Raw genomic sequence first — 24,574 nt, 5'->3', positions numbered from 1 at the left:
AGAATGCTCAGGAATGAAGAAAATGAGAGCACTAAGAAGAGAGCGAGAGAAAGAAGAGAAAGACATGTAGAAAATAAGCTAACAAATAATGTTGTGTTTGTGTCAGGGCTGGCTCCTGGTCCCAGCTCACAGAGGACCAACGCTGGCTGGTATTTATGTACAAAAGTCTTTATTGAAGTACAGTTTCCATTTCCACGCCGCAGCGCTCCAGCTCTACGTCTAGACTTTAGACCGGCGAAGCTCCATCTGAATCTCCGCCCCCTGTACACCAGTTTAAGACTCTAGCTTTACTCCACCTCTTCTTTCTCCTCTGGGTCCTGCTGCCCTCCGGGGGCCCTGTCTCCCTGGATTCCTCTGAGGCTGACGATGACGACCCCCCTGACTCCTCCCGCTCTCTTCGGCGGGCTTTAGGACCTGGCTCTCTTCCCGGGCTGCCCACTGTGCCTCCCTCCTGTACATTTGAACTTGGCGCGCGCGCGCGTTTAACTTTCCTGATGACCGTTTCCTCACTCCCCGACGTAGGTGTGGTCAATCCTGCCTCATGTTCTCCCGCTGGCAGCGCTCCACCTGATCCCGATGCCTGGGACTCCTCCCCCCTACTGCACTCTGGGGGGGACGTGGGCCCTGATTTCCAACTGCTACTCTCTGAGTCCCCTCTCCCCCCTTCTTCCCGAGGTGTCCCCCTGGGCACTCCCCTTGCCCTGACCATGGGAGCTCCTTTCTGTGAATCGTCCGATTCACTGGAAAGACTCAGAGACCTCGGATCGCTGTCATCGCTGACATTTCCTTCGGACTCCTCCCCCTCACTCTCCATTTCCTCCTTATCCTGTGCCTCTGCTCCTGAACCCCTGACAGTTTGTTTAATCCAATATCAGATATTTCTGGATGCAAAGAAAAACTGCTTTTCAAGAGACAAGAAAATAATTCCAGGAGAACTTTGCTGTTACTGCCCAATGTTTCAGAAATCCTGCCTAATGGGTTACTATCAAAAGCCTCTTATGGTGATCATGTGTAGTATGCTAAATACTGACAAAGTGAGTCAGATGGTCGGACCTGAAACAAGCAGTGAGGCACATGGTTTTCACTAAATAATTGAGGCTGATCAATCTGCACTAGTTTTTGAACATCGGATTTGTAGATCTCAGCATTCTGATAGTTAGGATGCTGCTTCAGCTGCATCTACAAAGGGCATTTAGGTTTGGGCTATACAAATATTTAAAATGCCATTATGCATGTTTGACTTGCCATTCTAAATGCACATACACAATTGATGCAGTCAATCCATTAAATCATTTCTGGGTTATTTGATTTAGTACATCATCATCATCATTATTAAAATGTCTATACAGTGGTACTTGGGGTTTACAAACACTTCGGGTTACAAACACAGGGTTACAAACTCTGCTAACCCAGAAGTAGAACCTCGGGTTGTGAAGTTTGCCCCAAGATGAGAACGGAAATTGTGCACCGGCGGCCCGGCGGCAGTGGAAGGCCCATTAGCAAAAGCGTGCCTCAAGTTAAGAGTGGTTTCGAGTTAAGAATGCACTTCCAGAACAAATTAAGTTCATAACCCGAGGTACCACTGTACTTCCCTTCATCTGAGGATGACAGGGTAGTATACATTTTAAAAATCTGTTGAAGCTTAAGCACATCACTTTTTATATGTATGTGTTATTAGCAGTGTACATTTTTATATGTCCTCTTAATTTCAGTTGGAGACAGCTAAGCATGTACAATCCTTGATCTTATTAGCATTTAAGCATGTTTAATTCTGGTTGGATAATGCCCTAATTGTTTTTGCTTCTGCCTTTTCAGCAGTTCTCTCATATCATCATAAAACTTGAAGGAATCAAAACACCAGCTAGTTTTAGAATCCCATTTTCTACTATTCACTCCCAAATGCCATTCAGTCCAGATTAAAGCATGCCAACATCACAGAGCAGGTGTGCTGCCGTACAGTGCCAAAACAGTGAGCTAAGCCATATGCTAAAGCCGGGATGGGGAGGAGAATGTGTGGTCCTCCAGGGTGACTTGACTACATCAGCTCTTGACCATGGGCCCTGGGGCTGACAGGAGTTGGAATTGACTGGGACTGACATCATGTGGGTCAGTTCCCCACCCTTGAGATAAAGTGAAGTTTGTGAGTGTGTGACTTATAGGTTACTTTTCACCCTCCCAGTATCTCAAGGCTGTTGATCAATGATTCTCCCTGTTTACCTCCACTCCTGAACTATTAGGCCTCCCCCTGCAGTTTTGCATTTTGAAACCTGAGCTTTCCTTTCCATAACTCCAACATTCATACGATTAGGATTCTTTCCCCCTCCATTTATTTATTTATTTGCTTATCTGCAAGGACTTGGAGTGGGGGGGGGGCAAGGTACCGATGGGAGAGGAGGGGGAGATGCGAGCTGATCCAGGACAAGATCAATTACTATTTTTCATCTTTGACAAAGTAATTAAGGCTGTAGTGACTTGTTAATTCAATCCGAATGGCTGCTGTGGTGATAGATGCAGATTTACAATCAGTTCTGCTTCAGCGTAGGGAAATGATTATCCACTGCAAACAGGAGGCCTGAGAGCAGGGAATCACTCCAGGGGGACGTGTTTCCTTTTTTAAAGAGACTGCAGGCTGCGCTACAGAGGCAGAAAAAAGCACATATGAAGGGAGGGGTAAGAGAGAGATGCCCTCATCTTCTCTAACACCCATATTAACACTTACATATACAGTGGGTTGGAAACCATGTATGCAGTGGCGTAGCGTGGGGGGTGCAGGGGGTGCCGGCCACACCGGGCACAACATCTGGGGGTTAGGGTTAGGGGGCGCAAATCCACGGGTTAGGGGGCGCAAATCCACGGGTTAGGGGGCGCAAATCCACGGGTTAGGGGGCGCAAATTACTTGCCTTGCCCCAGGTGCTGACAACCCATGCTACACCACTGCATGTATGCAAAGGATTACTGTGCATACAGCTCTCACAACTGGATCCCTGAAGCCAATATGTGAGATGATGTATGTGCAGTGCCCCATGCTGGATTGGGGCCATGTGCGCCATGCCAGACAGATGGTCAGCGCTATCAGCTTTGACAGGACTTGTTCCTGTATCCTTTCATCCCCTCCCCATCCCAATCACAGCCAATAGCACTAGCCTTCTGACTGGTGGGGCTCAGTGTGCAGAGATACAGAAATTTCCTTATAGAATGAAAGCTTGATCCATTTACTACAGAGAGCAAATCCATATGGCCAATCTGGCAAGTTGAAGCTTGAGGGCAGATTGAGTTTGTCTGTGCAGCATTCTACCCAAGGGTAAAATGGTGATGTTATTTGCTGCTTCTTGAACACAACACACATTTAAGCTTTATTCACACTATAAATGTATATTGGCTTTAGATCACTTAATTGTCATGGCTTCCCCAAAGGAATCCTAGGAATCATAGTATGGAAAGGGTGCTGATTACTCTGTTCCCATCCCAATTCCCTAGCCCTGCCTCTTTCATGATACAATTCTCAGGACTGTCTTATAGAAGGAGTGATTTTTCAACCAGGATAAGTTCATAATATATATTCTGAATGTTTAACCAGATTTGGGGCAGATTTACTTCCGTAACTATTCACCTGTGCCATGAGCTGGAAATATTCTGAACCCACTGCAGGTCCAGCAACCTCAATAACACAGAGAGCATGCAAATCCTTCAGAGATCTACTCAGCCTATATGTCAAGCATGTGAATTTACACTGTGACACGAAGTCATGCAAATCTACACAAAGTTTGTCAAATACAAACAGCTGTTTCTTAAAAGGGCATTTTGCCATTACTTCATCAAAGCAGTGCATGATAGCATGGGTGCCTGTTTCCAAATTTTACTTCTTACATAATCTCTGTAGAATAAAATAGACCATGGCACCCTGTTTTAATCGCCTTTTGACCAGGCAGCTTTCTATGTACCACACACTTAGGAAAACACAGCAGATTTCTGTGCAACCAGTTTGAGGAACATCATTGACCGAGTGCACTGCATGGGCTGCCTCAAAGATTGAACTTATAAAAGCTAACTGATGTCAAGGTAGCCCCAAGGTCAAATTTGTGATGCAATAATAAGAAATGCTTTCATACATTTTTGATGGGAATATCAGAAGTCTCAGGATTTCTGGTGGGTTGTGTATGCTACATGCTCAAGTATGCTGAGCCAGGAGGCCAACATGGTAACATGGATCCAGCGCTAGCCTTTTAAATCTTTGTTTCGTGGGAGGAATAAGGTCGCTTTGTTTGAAACTTTGACAACTCACCTCCTTGTTGCAGCTCTCATGGAAGTTTGGGTGACAGGCAGTTTGATAAAGGGAGGCGGTGTGGCAGGATATGGCAGCTAGCATTGGCTGACAAATTAGCACAGCAATGCAAACTGTCTGGGGGTGAAATTGAGTGGGACACTTATTCTGAAGGCTGGATGCGCCTACATTAATTCTAACCCTAGGGAATCCAGATCCAGCCAGCCTGCCTGCCAGCCAGCTCGTGTTCCTTTTGGACAGACACCTTGGTATAGCTGGGAATTTATGCCCTTGGTCAATGTTGTATTGTTTATTCTTTCTGCTTACTTGAAGAAAAAAATGATGCTTGCTTACATGGTAGTCATGGGTCTTTTTTTCAAGAGAAAAAAGGCATGGAGATGTTCAGGGTGTCAGGAGAGGATATATTGTTTATTAATATCCTTCCTAACTTGCACTAGCAAGTTCCTTTACTTAGCAGAGTTTACATTCCCCTTCTCACATACAGCAGAAAGCTGGTTGCAGGCTCGTTAGAACCTCTTACTATTATGCAATTTAATCTGCCTCAGATTGAATTGTATGTTCCTGGTAAGATCCCCTTTAAAAATCCCTCCTAAAAGAATAAAGACAACACCGTCTTATTCATAAGCAATAAAATGAAAATTTACTCATGATCAGGCAGAGCACAGTGTGATCCCTGTAGGCAGGCTTTAGGTTTAAAGATACAAATTTATACTAACAGGTTTATCCCATAAGGGAGATGACCTGGGCGACTGCTTGGCTGGCAGCCAGCAGTTCATTCCAGGAAGTTCTCAGGATGGAAGGAAAATCGAAAAGCGAGAGAGTGGCAGCATTCCTTGGCCTTTTACCAGGTCTGGAAAGATCATGGCCACCCACTAGTCACATGCAAGGAAGGATGCTGCAGGCCAGGAGGAACAGGAAGTTTTGACTGGCTGGACCAAACATTCCCTTGCATGTCCACTCTAGGAAAACAAGGAATGTTGCATTTGACTGCTCCCAGTGGATTACATCCCACAAAAAGAAGGACCCCTTAGTCTGCAACTTATTTTGCCAGGAAACATGTTTCTGATGGAGTGGGGGGGGGCTGGCACATGGGCACTCATGTGATTGCTTCCAGGGAGGGCAAAGGAAACAAACAAATATAACTAGCATCAACTAACAGATGTGCCATTTATGGGAAATCTGGTGATTCAGTGGTAGAGAGGCCTGGGTAGATCTGGCCTCTGACAAGCTTGCAATCCAGATTCATCCTTCCACTGTTTTGCAATAGGTAGAACTGCTGTATATCTGTGGGTAGCCCTTGCATCCAGACAATATTTAACACTTATTGCGTTTATATCCCTTTTTTTATTATTCAATGAGTTTAAGATGGTATACTGCACATGGTTCTCCCCTCCCTCATTTAATCCTCACAACCTTGTGACTACTGAAGCCCTCAGTCCGTTCTCTGGCATCCTTCACTCCCTCCCCCTTAATTAATTGCAGATATCTGGAATTTTAACATAAAAACTAAAGGTAGAGTCAAAGGAAGGAGTGCTTTCTAACAAGGGTATATGGAAAAGGGTCTTCCTGAATGCTGGAAAAGAATTGTATATTTAACTTTAGGAAGTGTGATGTCTGAGTTCCATGCATTTCAACTCTCCAGGTCAAATTCTTACTCTTATTTCAAATATGTTCTCTTAAATAGGCCTCCCAGTGTGGTTTCCCATCCAGGTATATTATCATATTCACCAAGTTTCAGGAAGGCTGCAGCATCAAGGTTCCAATTCTGGGCCCAAATTCTGGGAATTCTAAAGGCACCAAAAAAATGAAAACACTGAACATGAAAACATTGAACATCAGCCAAATACACATTAAAGGCAGGGATTGATTATTATTATTATTATTATTTGCTGCCTCTTTTCTTCTAAGGAGGATCTGACCCTCTTCATGTCATCAAAACAGAAGAAGCGCCCATCTCTTCCAGCAAGCTGCTTCCCATGGTGGCCAACTTTCAGCCAGAATTTCTACAAGCAGTCTGTACAGGGTTGCCTTCACAGCACAAAGCCACTGCTGCTTCCTTGGCCAACTTCCCATGCTCCTTCTTGCTCCCTGTTAACAAAGAGGAAAGAAATGCCAGCAGTGTTGGTGCAGATCTGCCATAAGTGTGTGGAGGGATTTTTTTAAGCGACGTAGACTATATGGAGAGGTAGTCCACCCGCTTTCCACTCCTTTCCAGGCCAGGACCCTTTCAAGCTGGCACGGAGATCTATCTAGCCCTGCAATAAAAAAAGAAAACCGTCCATCCCACGAGGGTTTTTTTAAAAAAAATAGCCCCCCTCCACCTCTTTCCCCCTTTTCTTCCTAATGTCTCAACAAATGAAACTGGTTTGTAAAAATGTTACATGGGAAAAAAATACGAGAGAGACATTGCACACACTTTTGTAAATAAAAAAAATATTTAATTAAAAAAAAGGTGGAAATTGACACTTTGTAGCTGGGACGCAGAGTTTACTAGAAATTGGCCCTCCGTCTCCCCTTCTCCCACTTCTACCCGCCTCCACTGCACCAAAGAGCATGTACAGATTGCTCTCTCCTCTTCGAGGCGCAACTGCGGCTGTGGCGAGGGGTGCAAGGGGAAAGGCTCCAGTCCTGGTTTTGCTGCTCCCCTGTGTATCGGATGGGCTCCTGCAGACCTAGACGCCTCCTTCGGTGGTAGCAAAACAGCACGACTTTGACTCGCTTTTGTTTGCAGGAATTTACGCCGTGCGCTTCAAACTTCAAGTGCTTCGGTTTAAATCCGCAGGATTCTGAGTCACTGATGCGCCAGTCCCTAAATCTCTGCTGCTGCTCCTCCTCCTCCTCTAACTCCCGTTGCGGACAGTCCCGCTCGTGAACTTGACTGGAAAGAGGCAAATCCCAGATAGGCAGCCCTCTTCGCTCTGCAGCAACGCGGAAACAAAAGGCTCCCTGGACGCAGGAGGCGCTTTGAGCACAGACCAAGCGCTGAGAGTCCTCCTTGCCGCCGTCTTTGCTCTGAAACTCCTCTCTGCAGCGGGCTGGGATGACGCGAGTTCCAGGCCCTCCTCGGCAACGCAGTTGCCCGCCCTTCTTGCCCTCAAAAGGAAGAAAGGTTTAAATAAAGAGGGAGGGGGAGCTGATGAGCAACGGGCAAAGGTTGTGGAGAGTTAAAGAAGGGGAGGGAGCGCTTACCAGGTTTAGCTATTTATAACATCCCTTCAAATCAAGAAGATCAATGAGTACGAAATTGTTGGCGCCTGATGTCCGCTTTATTAAATATGACGCAAATAGACGCGCATTGGACCACCTTAGAGAGTGGTGAGAAAGGGGCTTGGGATACTCCCCGTTAACTCTTCCTCGTGTAGAAAATAATCTGATGAATAATACACTGGATATCTCCGCACAAATGAAAGCTAATTAGATTACACTGGAGACAAAATGAATCTATTTCCATCTACATTTCTTTAAGCGCTACAACCATTCCTTGCTTTGGTTCTCTTGTGGAACCAGCGCATTGTAGTTGGGTGAGTTTGGGCGCTGCGAAGATTAGTTTTGAGAATACTGAGAGAGGGGTGTAATTTAACCACTACCGAGATCTTCTTGCATAGGAAAACTAGCTCTATATTATTCTTCAGCCAACTTCTAATGACATTAATGGACTTGTTTGACTTCGGTAAAAGTGTGTGACAGAGGGGCGGGAGGAAGCTCTGAAAAGTTAAATGTTAGGACCCTGTAACTCTCTTCCTGGTTCACTTAGTTAATCACCCATTTGCAGTTATGTGAATTTCCACTTCCAATTCATCGACGTGGCTAACAAAATTCTGCTAGTGTGTTTTTCACTGGAGACAAAGATGTCCGGTTGTTGTTACTACTTTATTGTTCCACTTTCAAATTTAATAAATTAACAGTGCGCTAAAATGGCCAGAAATTTATGAGCAGATTCCTGTAGTTCGAACCCTACCTTATTTACTGAAGTCTCCTGCTTCGGACAGTGAAACTGTGACAAACAACACTAGTCCTTTAAGATGGATGGTTTGTCTCTTTTAATTTAGTTCATTTATTTTAAAGGGATTACTCTAAATTTTTTTTGGGGGGGGCTCTGGGTGACACCAAGAGTAAAAAACAACTCTGTTCTGTAACCCACAGCTGTATCTGCAATTGAATTGAAACCTTGGCCACGATTCAGCTACAGTTTGGTGCTTTTAAATGGCGTTTATTTAAATAGGATAGTAGTAGTTAACCTATCAACAGCGTGACTCTGTCCTGTCTACTCAGAGGCAAATAACATTGGATTCAATGGGACTTACTATACACTCTTACCTAGAAGTAAGCCCCACTGAACGCACTTCTGAGTGAGTACAAGACTGCGCTGTAAGAAACACAGTAAGGAAAACATTTCAAAGCAAGATACAAATTATTTTATTTATGTTCCGATAAATAGTCCCATGCGTGAGCGGGCCACATTTTTCTTATTTTTTTTTAATCGTATGTTTTGATTCACGATTTTTATTTTCTTTTAAGCACACAGCAGTGCCTTCGGAAATAAGTCCTACTGTGTTCAGTGCGGTTGAGTCCCAAGTGTGCCCGACTCCCAAAAGGCCAAGAGAGCTGCCGGCCCAACTTTTTGGTAGTATACCTGATGCTGCAGCTCTGAGATAATGTGGGTTAATAGAAGTTTGCTAATGTCTTCAGTTGGAATCCGTGCTAGACAGCTGATGGGCATCGAACGAAGCAGGACATTGCTTGTATTCTTAAATTGCAAGTGTGCATTTCATAATTTTATACACAGAGATACATAAAAGGCGGGTGAAATATTCTTTTCCACAATGTGCACAAGGCCACTATACGTGCGTACATATATGTTCAAAACTCACGCTGATCCTAAATGCGTTTGCTTGAAATAATGCTGCATTGATTATAAGGGAAACTGTTTCCTCATAAGAGTGACTGGTTAGGATCGCAGCATGTACCCTGTACTGTCCAATTTGGGCAGCGTGCAAAAATTATAATCGTGTTCTTTTTACGGCTGCTGTTCTGTAACTAAAGCTTTTACTTACACATCGAATCTACATGGGAAACAATGAGCCAGAGCTGCTTAGAGAATCTCGGGAATTCTCTAGGATGCGCAGAGTTGTCCAAAGGGCGCTTCAACTTTGCGCTCGAAGATTGGATCCAACAGTTCCTCCTTACCTGCTCAACCTCAAGCATTTTTTAAACGCATCAAATATGCCCAGCATGTCTTTTTCTCTTCACCCCACTGCCCTAAAGATGACCTCGATGGATATTAACACATTGCTGAGCTGCTTGGGTTGATTTCGCCTGTGTTATGTCTCCCGTTGCGTTTTGTGGAAAGAAGTCGGGAGAAGGGAGATTCTTCCCCTTTCCTGAAGATCTGTTACATTAAATCAAAACGCTGCCGTGGCCAGCCTGCAGCTGAAAGGCAGAGAGAAGAAGGCGCACGGGCTGAAGCGTCTAAAAAAAAAAGTCGAAAGACGTGGTGGAATGGGGTGTGTCCATTGCAGAGGTTTTGGCTTGAAGCGTAAGGAGACGTAGAGCGGTGCTCGCAGGAGGGAGGCGGAGGCGGGGAGGTCTTTCGCGGCTCGCGTTTGTGCTTTGGGTGCAATAGGACGTGTTCCTCACATGTTCTTTTTCTAATTACCAGCAAGAAAGTTCTGCTTTCGTTGGGCTTGGCTTATTCAGCATATCCCCCCCTCCCCAATGAGTCACACCGAACACGTAATCCCAACCGCTGCCTGAGTGACAGCGAGCCGGCGCGCAGGCTTCTTGTTGTCCCTTTAAAATCCGAATCCAAGGGTAATGATTTATCAAGCTCGTATTATCAAGAAAATGTCATACGAAGGGCACCTTGCTATGCACTGACGCAAACCCAGTCTTTCCCACGGAGGTATAGAAAGCTTTGGTCTTGCCGGAGCAAAACCCAGTCTACCCATTTTGCCTGTGCTGCTGTTTTTACTTCTGCGGGTTCTATCTGATGCTACTTTAGACATGGTAAGTGATGGTGTTCTGGGTTTCCCCCCTCTCTTTTCTGTTTCTTTTGGGAATGTTTAGGCTGGGGGGGGAATTGTATTTTACTATTAAAATGAAAAGTGGCTGCAAATTAAGTTTGGGGATGTGGTTCAGCCTGCATCCCTGAATACACTTCCTTGAAAGTGAGCCCCACTGTACAAAGTGGAGGATGCTTCTCAGTGGAACATACATAAGCAGCGCACTTTTAGACTTGGGAAAGTGTCGACTGCAGTGGGGAGGGGACGAGTGGAGGCGTTGGCGCTGTCCAGGGTCCTGAACGTCCACATTCCTGTGTAGAGAGCGTTCCGCATTCTCCTCTATATACTAAAGAGGCAGTGGGGAGGAAAAGTGGGGAGGACATGCAAAAATGTGGGTGTATTTCAGTGCAAGAGTAAAATTTGCTTTCTTTACTGAAGTTCTGAAGCTGCAGTTATTAATTATGCGCGTTTTGAGGGTTCTCGATCCTGAAATCCAAATGCGGACAAGAAACTGCCTACATGTTTGCTTTTCAGAGGCGTAAAGGGTTATTCTCTTAAGGGCAGCAAAATGTGACTTTCTAAAGTTGTGTGATTTTAGTTAGCACCGTTGTTTATTATAACACACACCTTCAAAAGGATTAAGAGATGTAAAAAGAGATGTAAAAAGTTAAAACACAGGCTGGAAGAATGTGGCCAATATTTAATACTGGTACAGTACAGACGTCTTAAATATTAGCAATGCAATACTGTACATGCCGACTCAGCCATTTTGTGTTAACTGAGACTTACTCCCAAGTATAGTATAGTAATAGTATAGTATAGTATAGAATTGCGGCCTAAAAAATAAACCTCTGGATTTTCCTGTGCTGAATGAGAAATAAATCCCATTTACTTCTGAGTAACATGCTGAGGATTGGAATTTCAGAAAATACAGTTTAGCATTTGTTGTAATAGATAATGTGCCTTTAACGCTTCTTGCAGGCCTTTTCTTTTTTCCACCATTAGACTAAATTATAGAGAAAAATCATTACTGGGGGAATATAGGAACCAATATTATTGAGTTTCGCTATGTCTCGCTAGCTGCATCGAAGGCAGAATGCCGACCCCCCCCCCAATCCAAAGCTAGTGTGCATTGCTGAATGACAGAAAGGAAATGGGGCGTAAAATTAAAGAATCTTTCTACAATGGTGCTAGGAGAAAAGAGCATCCGACAGTCGTGATGAGAAAATCAAGGAGGTTTGCAAGCAGAGAGCTGGAAGCGATATTGCATCTATCTAATACTGGAATCTGAGGGCGCCGATGCAGTTCTAGCTTACAGTATGAAGATTAGCAAGGGGAGGGCTGCCTAAACCGAATCTGCTGCGACGCCTTCGCGATTATCTTTAGCAGTGCAACCACAATACAAACACTTTATGTCAGGGACGGGCCCCTTGTCCTGTGGCAGGTCCGCTTTTGCTTCACTCTTTTCAATGTGCCTCTGCTCTTTCAGGATTACGCCAGTCAAAAGGAGATGAGCAAACAGCTGGTGAACAGCCCCGAGTCAGCCGCCTCTGGGCCACTGGAAAGCGCCGGGATGATAAGGAACAGCCCCGAGACGGAGCACCCGCAGAACCTGCCGTCCCAAGTCCCGTCCCAGCTGGCCAAAGTCGCCACCGCTCTCTCCAGCGACAACAAAACTTTGCCACCCGACGAAGCCAAGGCAAATGATTCCGAGAGGACCAAAGTTGGCATCTGCAAACTCGCCCCAGTGCAAGACTCTATAGACCCTTTCCCTCTCAAGAACGCCCCCAGCGCAGGGAACACCCTCCAGGCCCACATTGCCCCTTGCAAAATCCCCCCGTTGCAAAGCACAGACGGGGAAGCTAATCAAAGTATTGGTAAGAGCACACTGGAGCAAAACAATGCCAAGGGCGCTTGGGTGAACATGAGCCAGAGCACCGTGGTCTTGGGCACAGATGGGATCACGTCTGTTCTCCCTGGCCGTACGGTCACTGAGGTAAGTCGTTTCCCCCTGTTACTGCCTTCTCTTTCTCTCTGTCTCTCTTCTCTTCCCCCACCCCACGCCTTTTCGGATCTAACCCAAGTGGTTTGAACATAGGCGGGTGTCCACCAATGCCACTTTCCACGCAGAATGCATCCCTAATAGAAATTTCGGGTATACTAAATCAGATTTAGGCTTCGCAGTGAGCGATCTTGAAAGTAATCCTCCTCCTGCGTGCAATAGAAAGAAGGAAAACGAGGGTCTGGAAATGATGACAATGATGATCTAGTTATTCTTCTCTCTTAATCACATAGACTTGAAATAACTTTTCTCTCTCCTTCCTGGGGCTCAGGCACCAATTAGGAGAAGGGAAGTGGATCTCCTCCAACAGATCATAAAATGTGGCCATTATTGGACACTGGAGCGCGAAAAGGGAAATCGATCTATAAGGCGAAATAGAGAGTAGCTAAAATGTTTCGCTGTTGCTTACCTGGGAGTAAGTCTATTGAACAGGCTGGACTTACTTCCAAGTAAACATCCCGAGACTGACTCTGCGTAACTACCCTGTTCAACGCACATATATTTCCTTCCAAACAACTGCGCAAAAAGTCATTCAGTATTGGCCTGAGTCTGGGAGGGAAACTGACACGCAAACGCAAACAAATATGAGTATTTATTAATTTCTTAGCCGACCCATTCTTAAGGTTTTGGTGGGCAATGACAATTGTAAAACACACGGGCGTATGTATATTTCCACCTACTTCTGTGATTATGTCTCTCTAGCTAGCTTGGCAGAGAGAAACCATAACAAAAAAGGATTAAGTCCCATTGGCCTCTTGTCGTTTGCTGCGGCGGGACCTGCCACCTCCAATCGAAAAATACTCATTACCTTGCACCGCTTTGTCTGAGCGCTATTCATAGCTGATTAACCTAATTAACCCGATCTCTTTCTCTTTCTCTGGCACGTGCGCGAGAAGAGTCCCCCTCCCCCTCAGAGGAGTATTTGTAGCTGCGACTCCAGTTTGCCAAAGTTCACTCTTCCTTCCCGGCTCTGAGCGTCCCCAGCGCCGCTGTCCAAAAGGGACCCTTGGGGAGCGCTCTTGCCTGTCGAGCAAACGGGGAAAGCAATCAAAGCGAACAACAAAAAACCACCCAAGCAAAGAGCCAACCGTAGCAGGCCCTCTGCTCGAAGCCCCACCGGGCCCGGGCTCTGTGATCAATCACTCCATCTCAGACAGTTCAATCGTCAGTCGGGGTCAGTGAGCAAGTCCCGGGCACTGCGGTGTGATGTAGAAAGGGGGCCGGGCTGGTGAAAGCGCGCACCTGGTACCCTGGCAAGACAGTGGCCTCTGCTAAGAAACAGAGGCGTCCACGGCTAGAGGCAGGGCTGTCTTTCTCCGCTCTGACGGCATTGATGCGGAGTAGAGCATGCTGCGCCCTCCCGTCCGCATTCACACAATCCGCAGCAGCGCATCTATAGTCTCGGTTAAGGTGTCCGTTTAACTGCTTTTCTGGTCGTGAGGACAGCATCCTACTGCTCCCTCGTGAGCTGTACAAGTGCAAAGACATCAGATTATGTGGTTGGCTCCCCGTGGGCTTAAGATGTGCAGTTAAGGCCATGTACATTATTGTGGTTTGCAAAACCGGATTTGACTGTACTGTACATTATAACCAGTGAAGGTTACGACTGAAGTTTCGCGTGAGAAGCTATCAAACGCAAATGTGTTCACTTTTCAAAATGCTGTTATTACATGCTCTCGAGTGAAGGACAGATATATCCGCCCACTTAGCACAATTAAGTTTCATCACTACGTTTTAAAACGATCCAAGTGTCAGTACTCAGAGGAACTACATAGGGTTACGTTTCAGAAATTCCGCTGAGTTAGATCGAGATGGTTCATTTGTGGGCTCAGCTGCATGTGGTGGACCACGTTGCCTAAGTAGCGAGCAAATCTGAAGATTCAGTCCCCGCGGTGCATTTTTTGTTTATTCTTGCGATTTGATTCCTGCTACCCACGAGAAATTGGGTATTTTAATCCGTTTCCGGATAATCTACAGTTTGACACAGTGTCCTCTTTGCCCTCCCTACAATGTAAACTGGTGTCCATCTAAAGAAAAAGGGAACTGAGTTCCTACACTTTTAAAATTAAATTTATCTTCCGCTTTTCCTCCAAGCACCTCAAGTTGGCGTATTTGCTTCTTCTTCTCTCCATTTTATCCTCACACAGCAACCCTGTGAGGTCAGTTTGGAGCGATAATGTTCGGCCCAAGGTCAGGGATTGGAAGTCTAGTCTCCCAGATCGAAGCCGGACGCTCTAACCCCGTGGTTCCCAACATGGGGCACACGCTCCACAGGGGGGCAATTTGATTTTTAAGGGGGGCAACGAGAATGTTTAGACCAAGTTAATGGCTTCCTCCACGTGAATAGGAATTCACTTTTTGAATAATAAGAATTATATGGGGGGGTAATCAAGATTTTAGAGATGCTTAGGTGGGGCATGGCCAAAAAATGTTGGGAACCACTGCTCTAACCACTACACCACACCACACCGGCTCCAGTTAAGCTCAAGCCAAGGAATCATTCGCCCTCAGTCGCGGCGGAGTTTACATTTCAGGGCCGCAACTTTTATTACATCTGATCTATTTTATTTCGATAATCGGCGCACCGCTTTGATCACGCTGTATCTGCCAAGCCGGGCGCGGGTGTTGTGTTCATGGGACGGGGCAGGATCGGGTCCGTGGGGAAGAGAACCTTCATCCTTTCTCCCCGCAGTCCCGATGAACCGCTGGGCGCCAATTTGAACAAAATATTGGCGAGGGGGGAGGTAATCGATCACATGACACGGTGCACGCACAGTATTTGAATGGCAAATGCCCATCAACTTAGGGAAGCAGCCCCACCTCCCAATATTTAACCGGGGCGAAGATCCCTCGCCTCGGCCTATTCGTCCAGAAAGGGAAACTGTCAGTCCTTCAGTGACAGAGGGACTATGCCTTGCGGACAGGGGACATCCAAGGCCCTGGGGCGGCGTAGGCCTGGAAGAAGACAATGGCGGCCACTCAGCCCTGGCGGGTCGAACCAAAGGCCAGCGCGCAGGTCGTGCGTCATGACGCGGTTGCTGCTGTAGCCCAGCGAAGCTGAGGAAGCCTGAATCTCCTCCTCCTTCTCCTCAGGACAGACTTTTCTTAGGACTTCGGGACCCTCCTCAGCGGCGCGCGCGTGCGCGTGTGGCGAGTTTAGTTAGGCTGAACTTCCATCACCTCGCGCTAGCGTTCGGGTTCACGAAGCCCCGAGTTGGGTCTGGTAGCGTCGCCAGTGCCTTCAAGTGGTCTTCAGGAGGACATTCCCCCCGAAAAATGCTTTGCCTCCTCCCCTCCGCCGAGCCCCTCCACCGAAGCGCCGTCCCTGTGTATGACTGAAGCTGTGTGGCCCCAGACCAGCTCCAAACCGGCGCTTCTCCTCGCCAGAGGCCTCTTTTCCCGCTTTCTTTAGCTCTTCAGTAAGTTCAAGCGCCTCTCTCTCTCTCTCTCTCTCTCTCTCTCACACACACACACACACAGCCCCATTCCCGCCTCGCTGCTCTTCTTTCCCTAAGCAGTGACTGGAGGGAGAATGGACCGTGTGGTAACTGGGAGTTGAGGGATGGCAAACGACCAGGGGGACAGTTCACGCGCCCCGGGCAAATGCTCCCAAAAGCGCTGTGCGCAGCAGACAGCCGGCGCGAGTCATTACGGCGCCAGCTCGCCTCTCCCAATCGCTTACTGCTTAACTCAGCCACATGAAGCCTTGAAGCGGGTCCCTCGGCGCAACTCGGTCTCGCCTTAGGCACTGTCAGGTTTTCCGCTTTTGTTCTAAACTTCTTCCCATTCCTGCCCCGATTAAAAGGGTGATGATGCGCGCCAGGCCCAGGGCAGGTTTGCTCCAAATACCACTGGAGTTTGCCTTCCACATTCACGCGTGGGGGGTGCAGGCAGGGAAGCTGGCCAGGGATCTTCTTATGACCTAAAACTCGGAGGAGGACGTGATCAGAAGTCACGTCGATTAAGCTCTCGTCGATTTCGACAAGGAAGGATTTAAACACATGCATAACTCTGCCAATGGGACTTAAAAGTGCCTGGGGCTTTCTCTTGTTTTGTGACAGAGCCAACTGCAATCAGCGAGTCTTAAGATTCCCAGCGAAGGACCTGTGTGAGTGAATCACCTCTAACTTTCCTAGAGGACATTTCCAGTTCATTCTTTCCCCACGCCACGATTAAATGCTGTAGCTCTCAAGGGTCCCCTAAACATAAGACCTCTGTATTTTCTTGCTCCAATAGACGTTAACGCTGCAATTTATGTTTATGGTATGGACTGATGAATAATAATAATAATAATAATAATCTATTATTATGTATATAATGATCAAACCAATTACTACTGCAACTACTGCGGTACAGTTTGCCTAGGGATGGCAGCTCAATCATTCCGCATGTGAACTCGTTGTGTGCTATCGCGTCGATGTAATTGTGTTTTTGTTTCTGTCTCCCTCCAGCCGGAGGAGGAGGATGAAGGGGACGAAAATAAAGCCCGTGGAAACTGGTCTAGCAAGCTGGACTTCATCCTCTCCATGGTGGGTTATGCAGTAGGGCTGGGCAATGTCTGGAGGTTCCCGTACCTGGCCTTTAAGAATGGGGGAGGTATGGATTTTCCTCTCTTTTTACACCCTGCAGCTCAGAAAGGGGTAACGCTGGGGCCTTTGATCCACCAGCCGGGATAAACGGAGCGCTGAGCTTGAACGTAAACTGCTTCCTCAGTCAGCTTAAATTCGAGCTTCCCCACTCCCTCTGGTTTCTGGATCGGGCTTTCAGCCAGTGCCTTAGAAGCAAAGGGGTGGGTGCTGCTGATGGCGAGGGGGAAAGGGGCGGGGCAGGGGGCGGGGTCAGAAGCTGTCCATTGCCGGAAACCCGCAAGCCCTGTTCTAGAAAACCGGAGCAGCCAAGAGAAATCGATGCCCCTGGGTTTAAAAGCGTGACTATCTCTTGATCTTGGTGTTCATAGGAAAGGTTACTTCACCTTATGTTAGAAGTACCCATTAAGCACCCCATATCACGCCCCTATCCTTTAATCTGCGTTGCGTGAAAAATGAACAAAATAGACTTCAAGGCATTAATCCGCATTAGTGACCCGAAGTAAGGTCACTTTATTCCACCCGATGCGGACGACAAGTGTGCGATTCTGTGTTATCAGTTAAAAGCAAATCGTTTGGTTTAAGGTCTGCAGTGAAGCTCCGCCGCCGCCACTGCTGAAACTGACCTTGGCGAAACCTAACAGAATGTACAGTATACATAAACAAAACATAAAAGGACTGAATGAGTCCTGGATGGATCTCTTTTGAAACGATGACATCTGCTTCCAAATATGCATGCTTAGGATCGGCTGCGATCTTCCAGCTGTGCACCCAGCTGAGCTCAGAGATACTTGCTTCTGAGTAAACAAGCGTTGGAGATCTCCCAACCTTTTATTCTTCCAAATGTTTCGGGGTGACTACCTCGAAGTAAAGAGAGCGAGGCAATCATTTCAAAGAGCAAAGCAAGCGAGAGCAGATTTTCGCAGCAAATCCTTCGGAAAGAGTCTGCATGCAGATGATCATGGTTGCAATTCGACGCAGTCATTCAGAAACCAGCCCTCTTGAACTAATGGGACCCTTTGGAGCCCAAACTGCACGTTAGAGGTGCAAGGTCTCCCGACGCCTCCTTTAAACTGAAATGCATCGGGGGGGGGGGGGCTGCCAATTTGAGCGGAGGGGGCGGAGAAGTGTCTGTTGCCTTAGCCCTTTCCCTTCCGACTATTTGTTCCCTCCAAATTGTCCTCCCCAAACAGCTTTTCTTCCTTCTTTTGGGAACTTCAAAATAAACAGGCAATGGATTAGGGACTAGTGTCTGGAAAGTGAAGAGACAGTAAAGCTTTCTACCGACCTCTCTGAAAAATAAAATTAAATATAGTTGAAACGGCAATCAAGCCCTGAAAAACTGCGTGAGAATTGTTACCAGTCCCGTCCACCGAACCTTCTTGCTTTATGGAAAACAAACAAACCCTAATTTGGAAATATTTTCCCACCAGTTGTGACTACAGTAAAAGGGGGGGGGGGACATCCAAACTGGGAAACCACAAAGATAACAATATTTTCATTTATTAGAATTAGACAACGCCTAAAACAAAATCATTCCCCCCCCCGTTCAGAAATGAAAGAGATGTAACATACCTCTCACAATCACAAACGAAAATAGTAGAATGTGCGTTTAAAACAATCCAGCTTTCTCATAGTGCATTATTGCCATTAATCTCGACGTTGCTTTAATTACTATCGGAGTTTGGCGATTTCCTTTCCAACCCGTATATTACATACAGAGAGAACAAGACCAGCCTTACAGATATTAGAATTTCATGAGCGAAAAAGTGCATATATTTTCCCCGCTCTGATTAATTGGACTAAGCCTAAACGGCAATTCCTCACCTTCTGCTGAACGCTGCATGTTAACATATTTTTCTCATTTGTATGTCTCGGTGTAGTCAGTACACCCAACACCACAAAAGTCACTTTTCTTAGGAAGATAGGAAGCTGCCACATACTGAGTCTAAACCATTGGCCTATCTAACTCAGTATTGTCTACACTGACTGGCAGCAGCAACTCAGGAGTTCAGGCGGGGTTTCCTCCCAGCCCCACCTAGAGATGCCGAGGCTTGAACGTGGGACCTCTGCATACGAAGCAGATGCTCCAACCGCTGAGCTTTTTCTGTTTTGAGTGAAATCACAGGATTGTACGGTTTTGGAGAAAACTTTCAACTTCACATAAAACAAAAACATGTGGTTGTCTCCAAATTTACAAGTGGTGGTTGTTTATTATGATTCAATTTCAAACGGTGGTGGTGGGGGACTCCACTCTGATTATTCTAAACCTCAAGGTTTCCAGGGTGTATTTTTTATCAATACCCGATATATATATTAATCAATCACCATTATTCCATACACGTGATTTACCCAACATGCCATTTAGCCAAACGGTTGTTGAATTCGGTTTTGGGGCTGAAATCCTGAACACGTTTGCTTTGGGATCTCAGTAAATTTACTCCCAATTCAGTGGGATCGAAAGAAACCACATAGACGCACTTATTGTACCTAATCCGAAGCCAGTATACCCAGAAATATATTCTACCGAGTTCATTGAGGATCTCTCCCAAATATGGGTAACAGAACAAGCAGATTAAGGAGCTGCGTCTCAAGTTTGCGCAGGCGCAGTCCCTGGTCCAGTGCAAATAATTTGTCTTTTTGGCATCATTGCAAAGCTCTCCTGATTTCGATTTCACAACAGAATTCTGAACAGCAGTCTCCGCGTGGGGAGTTCAGGTTTGCTGAGCTTGCCTCCTAATGTGAGTCAACAGCAGCGGCTGCGGGCTATATTTTATACAAGTAACGAACACAGTTGCTTGGAAGACTTCATTGTCAAATGCATAAATGCCATCCCAACGTGATTTATTTTAAAATTAGAAATTAGGAGCCGGCTGTTTCCAGCGCAATCCCCACCCCCCTCACCCGCCCCTCTTAAAAACAACGCTGACTTCCCTCCCCAGGACACACTCCAGGAAGCCCTGAGACGCAGTTGTAGGTGATGATGAGAGAAATTATGAGTAGTAATTGAATTAGCTGCACCACCTGCAGCAAGTCTGGCAGCCATTTCCACTCCGAACAGTCAGCCTTGTTTGACACGGTGCAGAAGCAAATCCATAATATGCCCCAAGGAGAAGGCGGGTCAGAAGCGGTTGAACTGAACAAGGCAGGTTTTGTCGAGGTGGCTAGAAGGGGGAACAGCCCTGCACAGGCTGAGATCTCGCACGTATTTGCCAGGAAATTAAGTTCCACTAAATCTAATAGGATTTACAACCATCTGTATACACAGGATTGCCCCTTGAACTGGAAGTCTCGTGGATGCAGTCTTAGTAACCCTTACAGAGTTCAGTGGGGCTGCTTCTGGGTAGATATTAGGAGTGGGCACCAATGTGTTTCCTTTAGCCTGCTTTCTTTACCTTCAAAATAAGGATTGGTAGGATCAGCCTAATTTTGTTTTAATATGCCCTGGTAATTATAACTGTGGGTTTTATGGGGCATGAAAATACCTTCTGCCAATCTGACCAACATGCAAAGCTTTCCCAAGGGAGAGAGCCCTGCTTTCTGCCGACAAAGCATCTCCGCAAAGGGTTTCTAAACAGGAAATACATTAGTTTCAAAAAGTTTGGTATTGCTCTGCAGGGGTTTGGGGGGGAAGGGTTGTTAAGTGCTTTTGCAATGCACAAAATAGAACAGCTACAAAATGTCAGGGCTGTGCCCTTTCCCACCCATGCTGTCCCTGAGATCCGTATTCTCTTCTTCCATTAGGTGCATTTCTTATTCCCTATTTGACAATGTTGGCTCTGGCTGGGATCCCCATCTTCTTCCTGGAGGTTTCTCTGGGGCAGTTTGCTAGTCAGGGACCTGTGTCTGTTTGGAAAGCCATCCCTGCCTTACAAGGTGAGCTGAGCAGAAACAATGCCTTGTCCTGTGGCATTTTGTGTGCATGGTGTGTGTGTCTTTTTAATTTGGAGATCATGGTTTTCCTTCAGTTCAAAGCAAGAGAGATGACATGGGTTCTCCTCTGTGTGGCACTGCTACGAGAACAGTGGCTGATGCGCTGCAGTCTGACTTTGACCTTGAGGTGACCTTGCAATGACTGATGTAGTAGTAATGCAGCACTTTTCTGCTTTAGTGGATCCATGCTGCACTTCCCAGCAGGAGGAGAGCATTCCACGGCTGCATCACTTTTATGGTGTCACGTACGTCTCATAAGAAAATAGCACTTCCCTTCAGTGCTAAATATCTCGCACATACCATGCCGCATGGTACTTTCTCACTTCCCTTGTATAGGCAGCACTGGGGAGTGCTGTTTCAAGGTTCATGTTGGCTGGTGTGGTGGTGACAAATGTACTGACATGAAATGAGAAAAAGCTTTGAAAGATAATTGGACAAATTGGTGGAGGGCATTAGGCTATCGATGGTTACTTGCCTGATGGCTCTGCTCTGCTTCCATGGTCAGAGGCAGTATGTTTTTCCTGAATACCAGTTGCTGGAAAATGCAGGATGGAGTGCTCTGGTGTACAGATCCTGCTTGAAGGTACGCATCTTACGCATCTGATTGTCCCCTGTGAAAACAGGATTCTGAGCTAGATGGGTCATTGGCTTGAGCCAGCAGGCTCTTCTGTCACTCTTAGGGAATTGCAACAAAACAGTGTATTTTAAAAGCATTTAAAAAAGAGACTTTATTGAGTGATGACTTACCATTATAATCCCATGATGCAGAATTAGATATTACTTGGGAACACAGAAAGATTCAATCCAAGATCAATCAAGATAATGGAAATATTATTTTTGTAGACGCAAGAGTGCTGATATTAATGTAGAAAGCATTTATTTTTGATCCTTTAAATGTAGATCCCATAGCGTAATAAATCACATGTGATCTTCAAGAACGGGGTGACAGCTCCACTGCCCTCATATATGGCAGCCCAAGATGGATTTTGTGCCAAGACAAAAATATTCTGTTAACCACTATGAATTACATTCCAGCACAACATTTACTTGGGAGAAAGCCAAGCTGAATTCAGTGGGACTTAAAAATAGATAGGATTGAGGTGCATGGCATGTTGAACTATTTTCAGTAAAAGAAAACGCCTGAAAAATAAGATGCTATTTAAACTAAAATGTGTTCATGTTGTATATGACTAGGCAGCCTGAATGTTATCCTTTAGTTCACTCTGGATTATATTCAATGTTAGCCCTACTCAGAGTAAACCCATACAAATTATGGGATGTGGCAAGTTTAGGTCCATTAATTTCTTTTGCTCTACTCTGTGTATGAACTAGTTGGATACAAGCCTATATCTTTTTAGTAGTTTAAATTGTGATCCTCCCTGATCCTTGATCCTCTCTTTTTTTTTCAGGCTGTGGCATTGCTATGCTGATTATCTCTGTCCTAATAGCCATATATTATAATATTATATTGTGCTACACACTTTTCTACCTTTTTGCATCCCTTGTACAAGTGTTACCTTGGGCTTCGTGTAACAATCCATGGAACACACCGGATTGTAGAGATAAAAACAAACTTTTATTAGGTAAGTTAGAGTATGCTTTCCCTTCAAATCTGTATATATGACCATTCTGTACACTCAAATCTGTATATCTGACCATTCTGCCTTAAAATATAGAGCAATGAGTATTCTCAAGTATGTCTCTATTGTAAATGTAGTAAAAATGAATTCTGCAATTACAACAACTTTTCACACCTTCATTTAGACTTCCTTATCTGCTTATTGATTCTGCCAACATAGTGCCATAGTAACTTCACAATATACTGTAAACCATAGAAGAAAGGAATCCAAAGGGCCAATTGAGTCCAACTCAAGGCAAAATCATTTACATCAATTTTCCACAATTCAGCTCACCCAGTCAGGACTACAGTGCTCCACAAACAGAGAATGTAGTGATATTACCTAGCACATGCCTGTCAATTTTACTGCTTTTTTTGAAAACTGATTTGGTATTTATGGGAAGCAGGATTATCCTTTAAATAATAATAATAATTGCAGAACCAATTTATTGGAAGCAGCAGCAGCACTAAATAGATCTAATTAGTGGTGCATTCCAATGCTTACTCAGAAATTAGTCTCACTGTGTTCAGTGGGGATTACTCACAGGAAAGTATGTCAAGAATTCTAGCCTCCTTGACCCATAGCTGAAATTGAATCAGTAAGATTTATTGCACGCATCTTCCACTTCTATAGATCAGGCCATGGTTTACCAGAGATTGTTCTGGTAAACACTTCTTACTTTCAGTCTTCTATTTGGGTGACATTAATACTTGCAAACAAGGCTAACTAGATTTCATGCAAAGCCTCAAAAAGGATATACCACTGTGCACTGGGGACGTGCGGGATTCACTCACAAATAGGAATAAAACGGATGCAGCATATATATGCATCTTTATCATTTAAGTCAGGTACAGTATCAAACTACCAGTGATGCCACACTGTATTCCGCAGGGTGCATTGTGTTTTTGAGGAAACAGTAAGTGGAAACTGGCTGAAATATGTATGACATTTATGAAATTTGCACAATGAAAAGTGGGGCCCCCCAACAATTTGGATCAAGGTTCAAGATTCCAAAGTGTGGCTTTGGTCACATAGTCTGACATATTTCCATATGACTTCCATATTTCCATTTAGTTGTTTATGAAAACTTTACTATCCTGTCTTTCTTTCTTTGGGAAAGATACCCAGGATTGCTCAGAAGCCTCACTAAATCTTACTAAAAACATGACAACTTTTTTCTTTCTTTTTACTTTAGGAGTCCAGGTTAGATCAGATGTTAGTTGGCACTTTAAAAAGGAGGGTTTTTCCTTTGGTGGCAATGTCCACTTTCTGTTACTCCTGAATCAGTGCTAGCTGTTGACCACAACAGCTAAATCTTCATATAATGAAAGAGAACGCAATCCCCTACAAAAGAAAAGTTTGGTTATAGGGGGAGAGAACATTAAAAAAACAACAGAAAGAGTTGTGTACTGAAGATGGTGATGTTCAATTTCTAATGCAAAGAAATAAAATGGAAGAAAATTGTTTTCTTGCAGCGATGTCACAGGCACCTCTAAACTCAGGGGAAGGAAACATGTGGCTCTGCAGGTGCTTCTGAACCACAACCTATGGCCCTCCAGATGTTATTGATCTATAGTTCCTATCAATCCCAACCAGCATGGAGATGAGGGATGATGGCTGAGACTCATAGGAACTATAGCCCAACATCTGGAGGGCCACAGATGCCCCTTTCCTATCTAACTCCTATGTAGTATGTGAGCCAATACACTTTCTCCACACCAAATGATACAACAGTCTCACTTGGAAGGGAAAGAATAGGGTTTCGTTATGTTACTTTATAACCAGCAGCTCTAGCTAGCAGTTTGAGTGCTGGTAAGTAGCAGTTCCCACTCAATGAAGCTAAGGCAATGTCATTCGGTCAGTCTAGTCATGGTTGCACAGTCCTTCCCAGAACAACTTCAGCCTCTGTCTTGTCAACGACTCTTGTTGTGGGAAGGTGTCCTTTGATGTAGGGCATTATTATGATCCCACATGGGTGTTAAGGGCTTTGCCCACAATTCATCTGAAGTTTCATTCTTATCAGTGAACTAATTTTTTAAGCATGCCGCTTAAATGGCAAGAGATCTAGGAAGAGGAGCGACACGATAAG

General features: G+C 45.4%; 1 protein-coding gene across 2 annotated transcripts in view; it reads left to right on the top strand.

The window, feature by feature from the left end:
- SLC6A5 (solute carrier family 6 member 5) overlaps positions 1 to 24,574 on the top strand; it is an 85,998-nt gene that overhangs the window by 6,068 nt on the left and 55,356 nt on the right. For both annotated transcript variants that reach the window (XR_014508758.1, XM_083430746.1), the window contains exons 2-5: positions 11,775 to 12,281; positions 16,799 to 16,943; positions 20,678 to 20,809; positions 22,276 to 22,449. Coding sequence is in view for 1 of the 2 variants with exons in the window: in XM_083430746.1 (XP_083286872.1) it covers positions 11,775 to 12,281; positions 16,799 to 16,943; positions 20,678 to 20,809; positions 22,276 to 22,449 (958 nt within the window). In the remaining variant the exon portion in view is untranslated. The remainder of the gene's footprint in view (positions 1 to 11,774; positions 12,282 to 16,798; positions 16,944 to 20,677; positions 20,810 to 22,275; positions 22,450 to 24,574) is intronic.

This window comes from Podarcis tiliguerta (assembly GCF_965153285.1).
Source record: "Podarcis tiliguerta genome assembly, chromosome: 1".
Taxonomy (NCBI): Eukaryota; Metazoa; Chordata; class Lepidosauria; order Squamata; family Lacertidae; genus Podarcis; species Podarcis tiliguerta.
The sequence above is the reverse complement of the archived record's forward strand: the minus strand, read 5'-3'. Positions and strand labels throughout refer to the sequence as shown.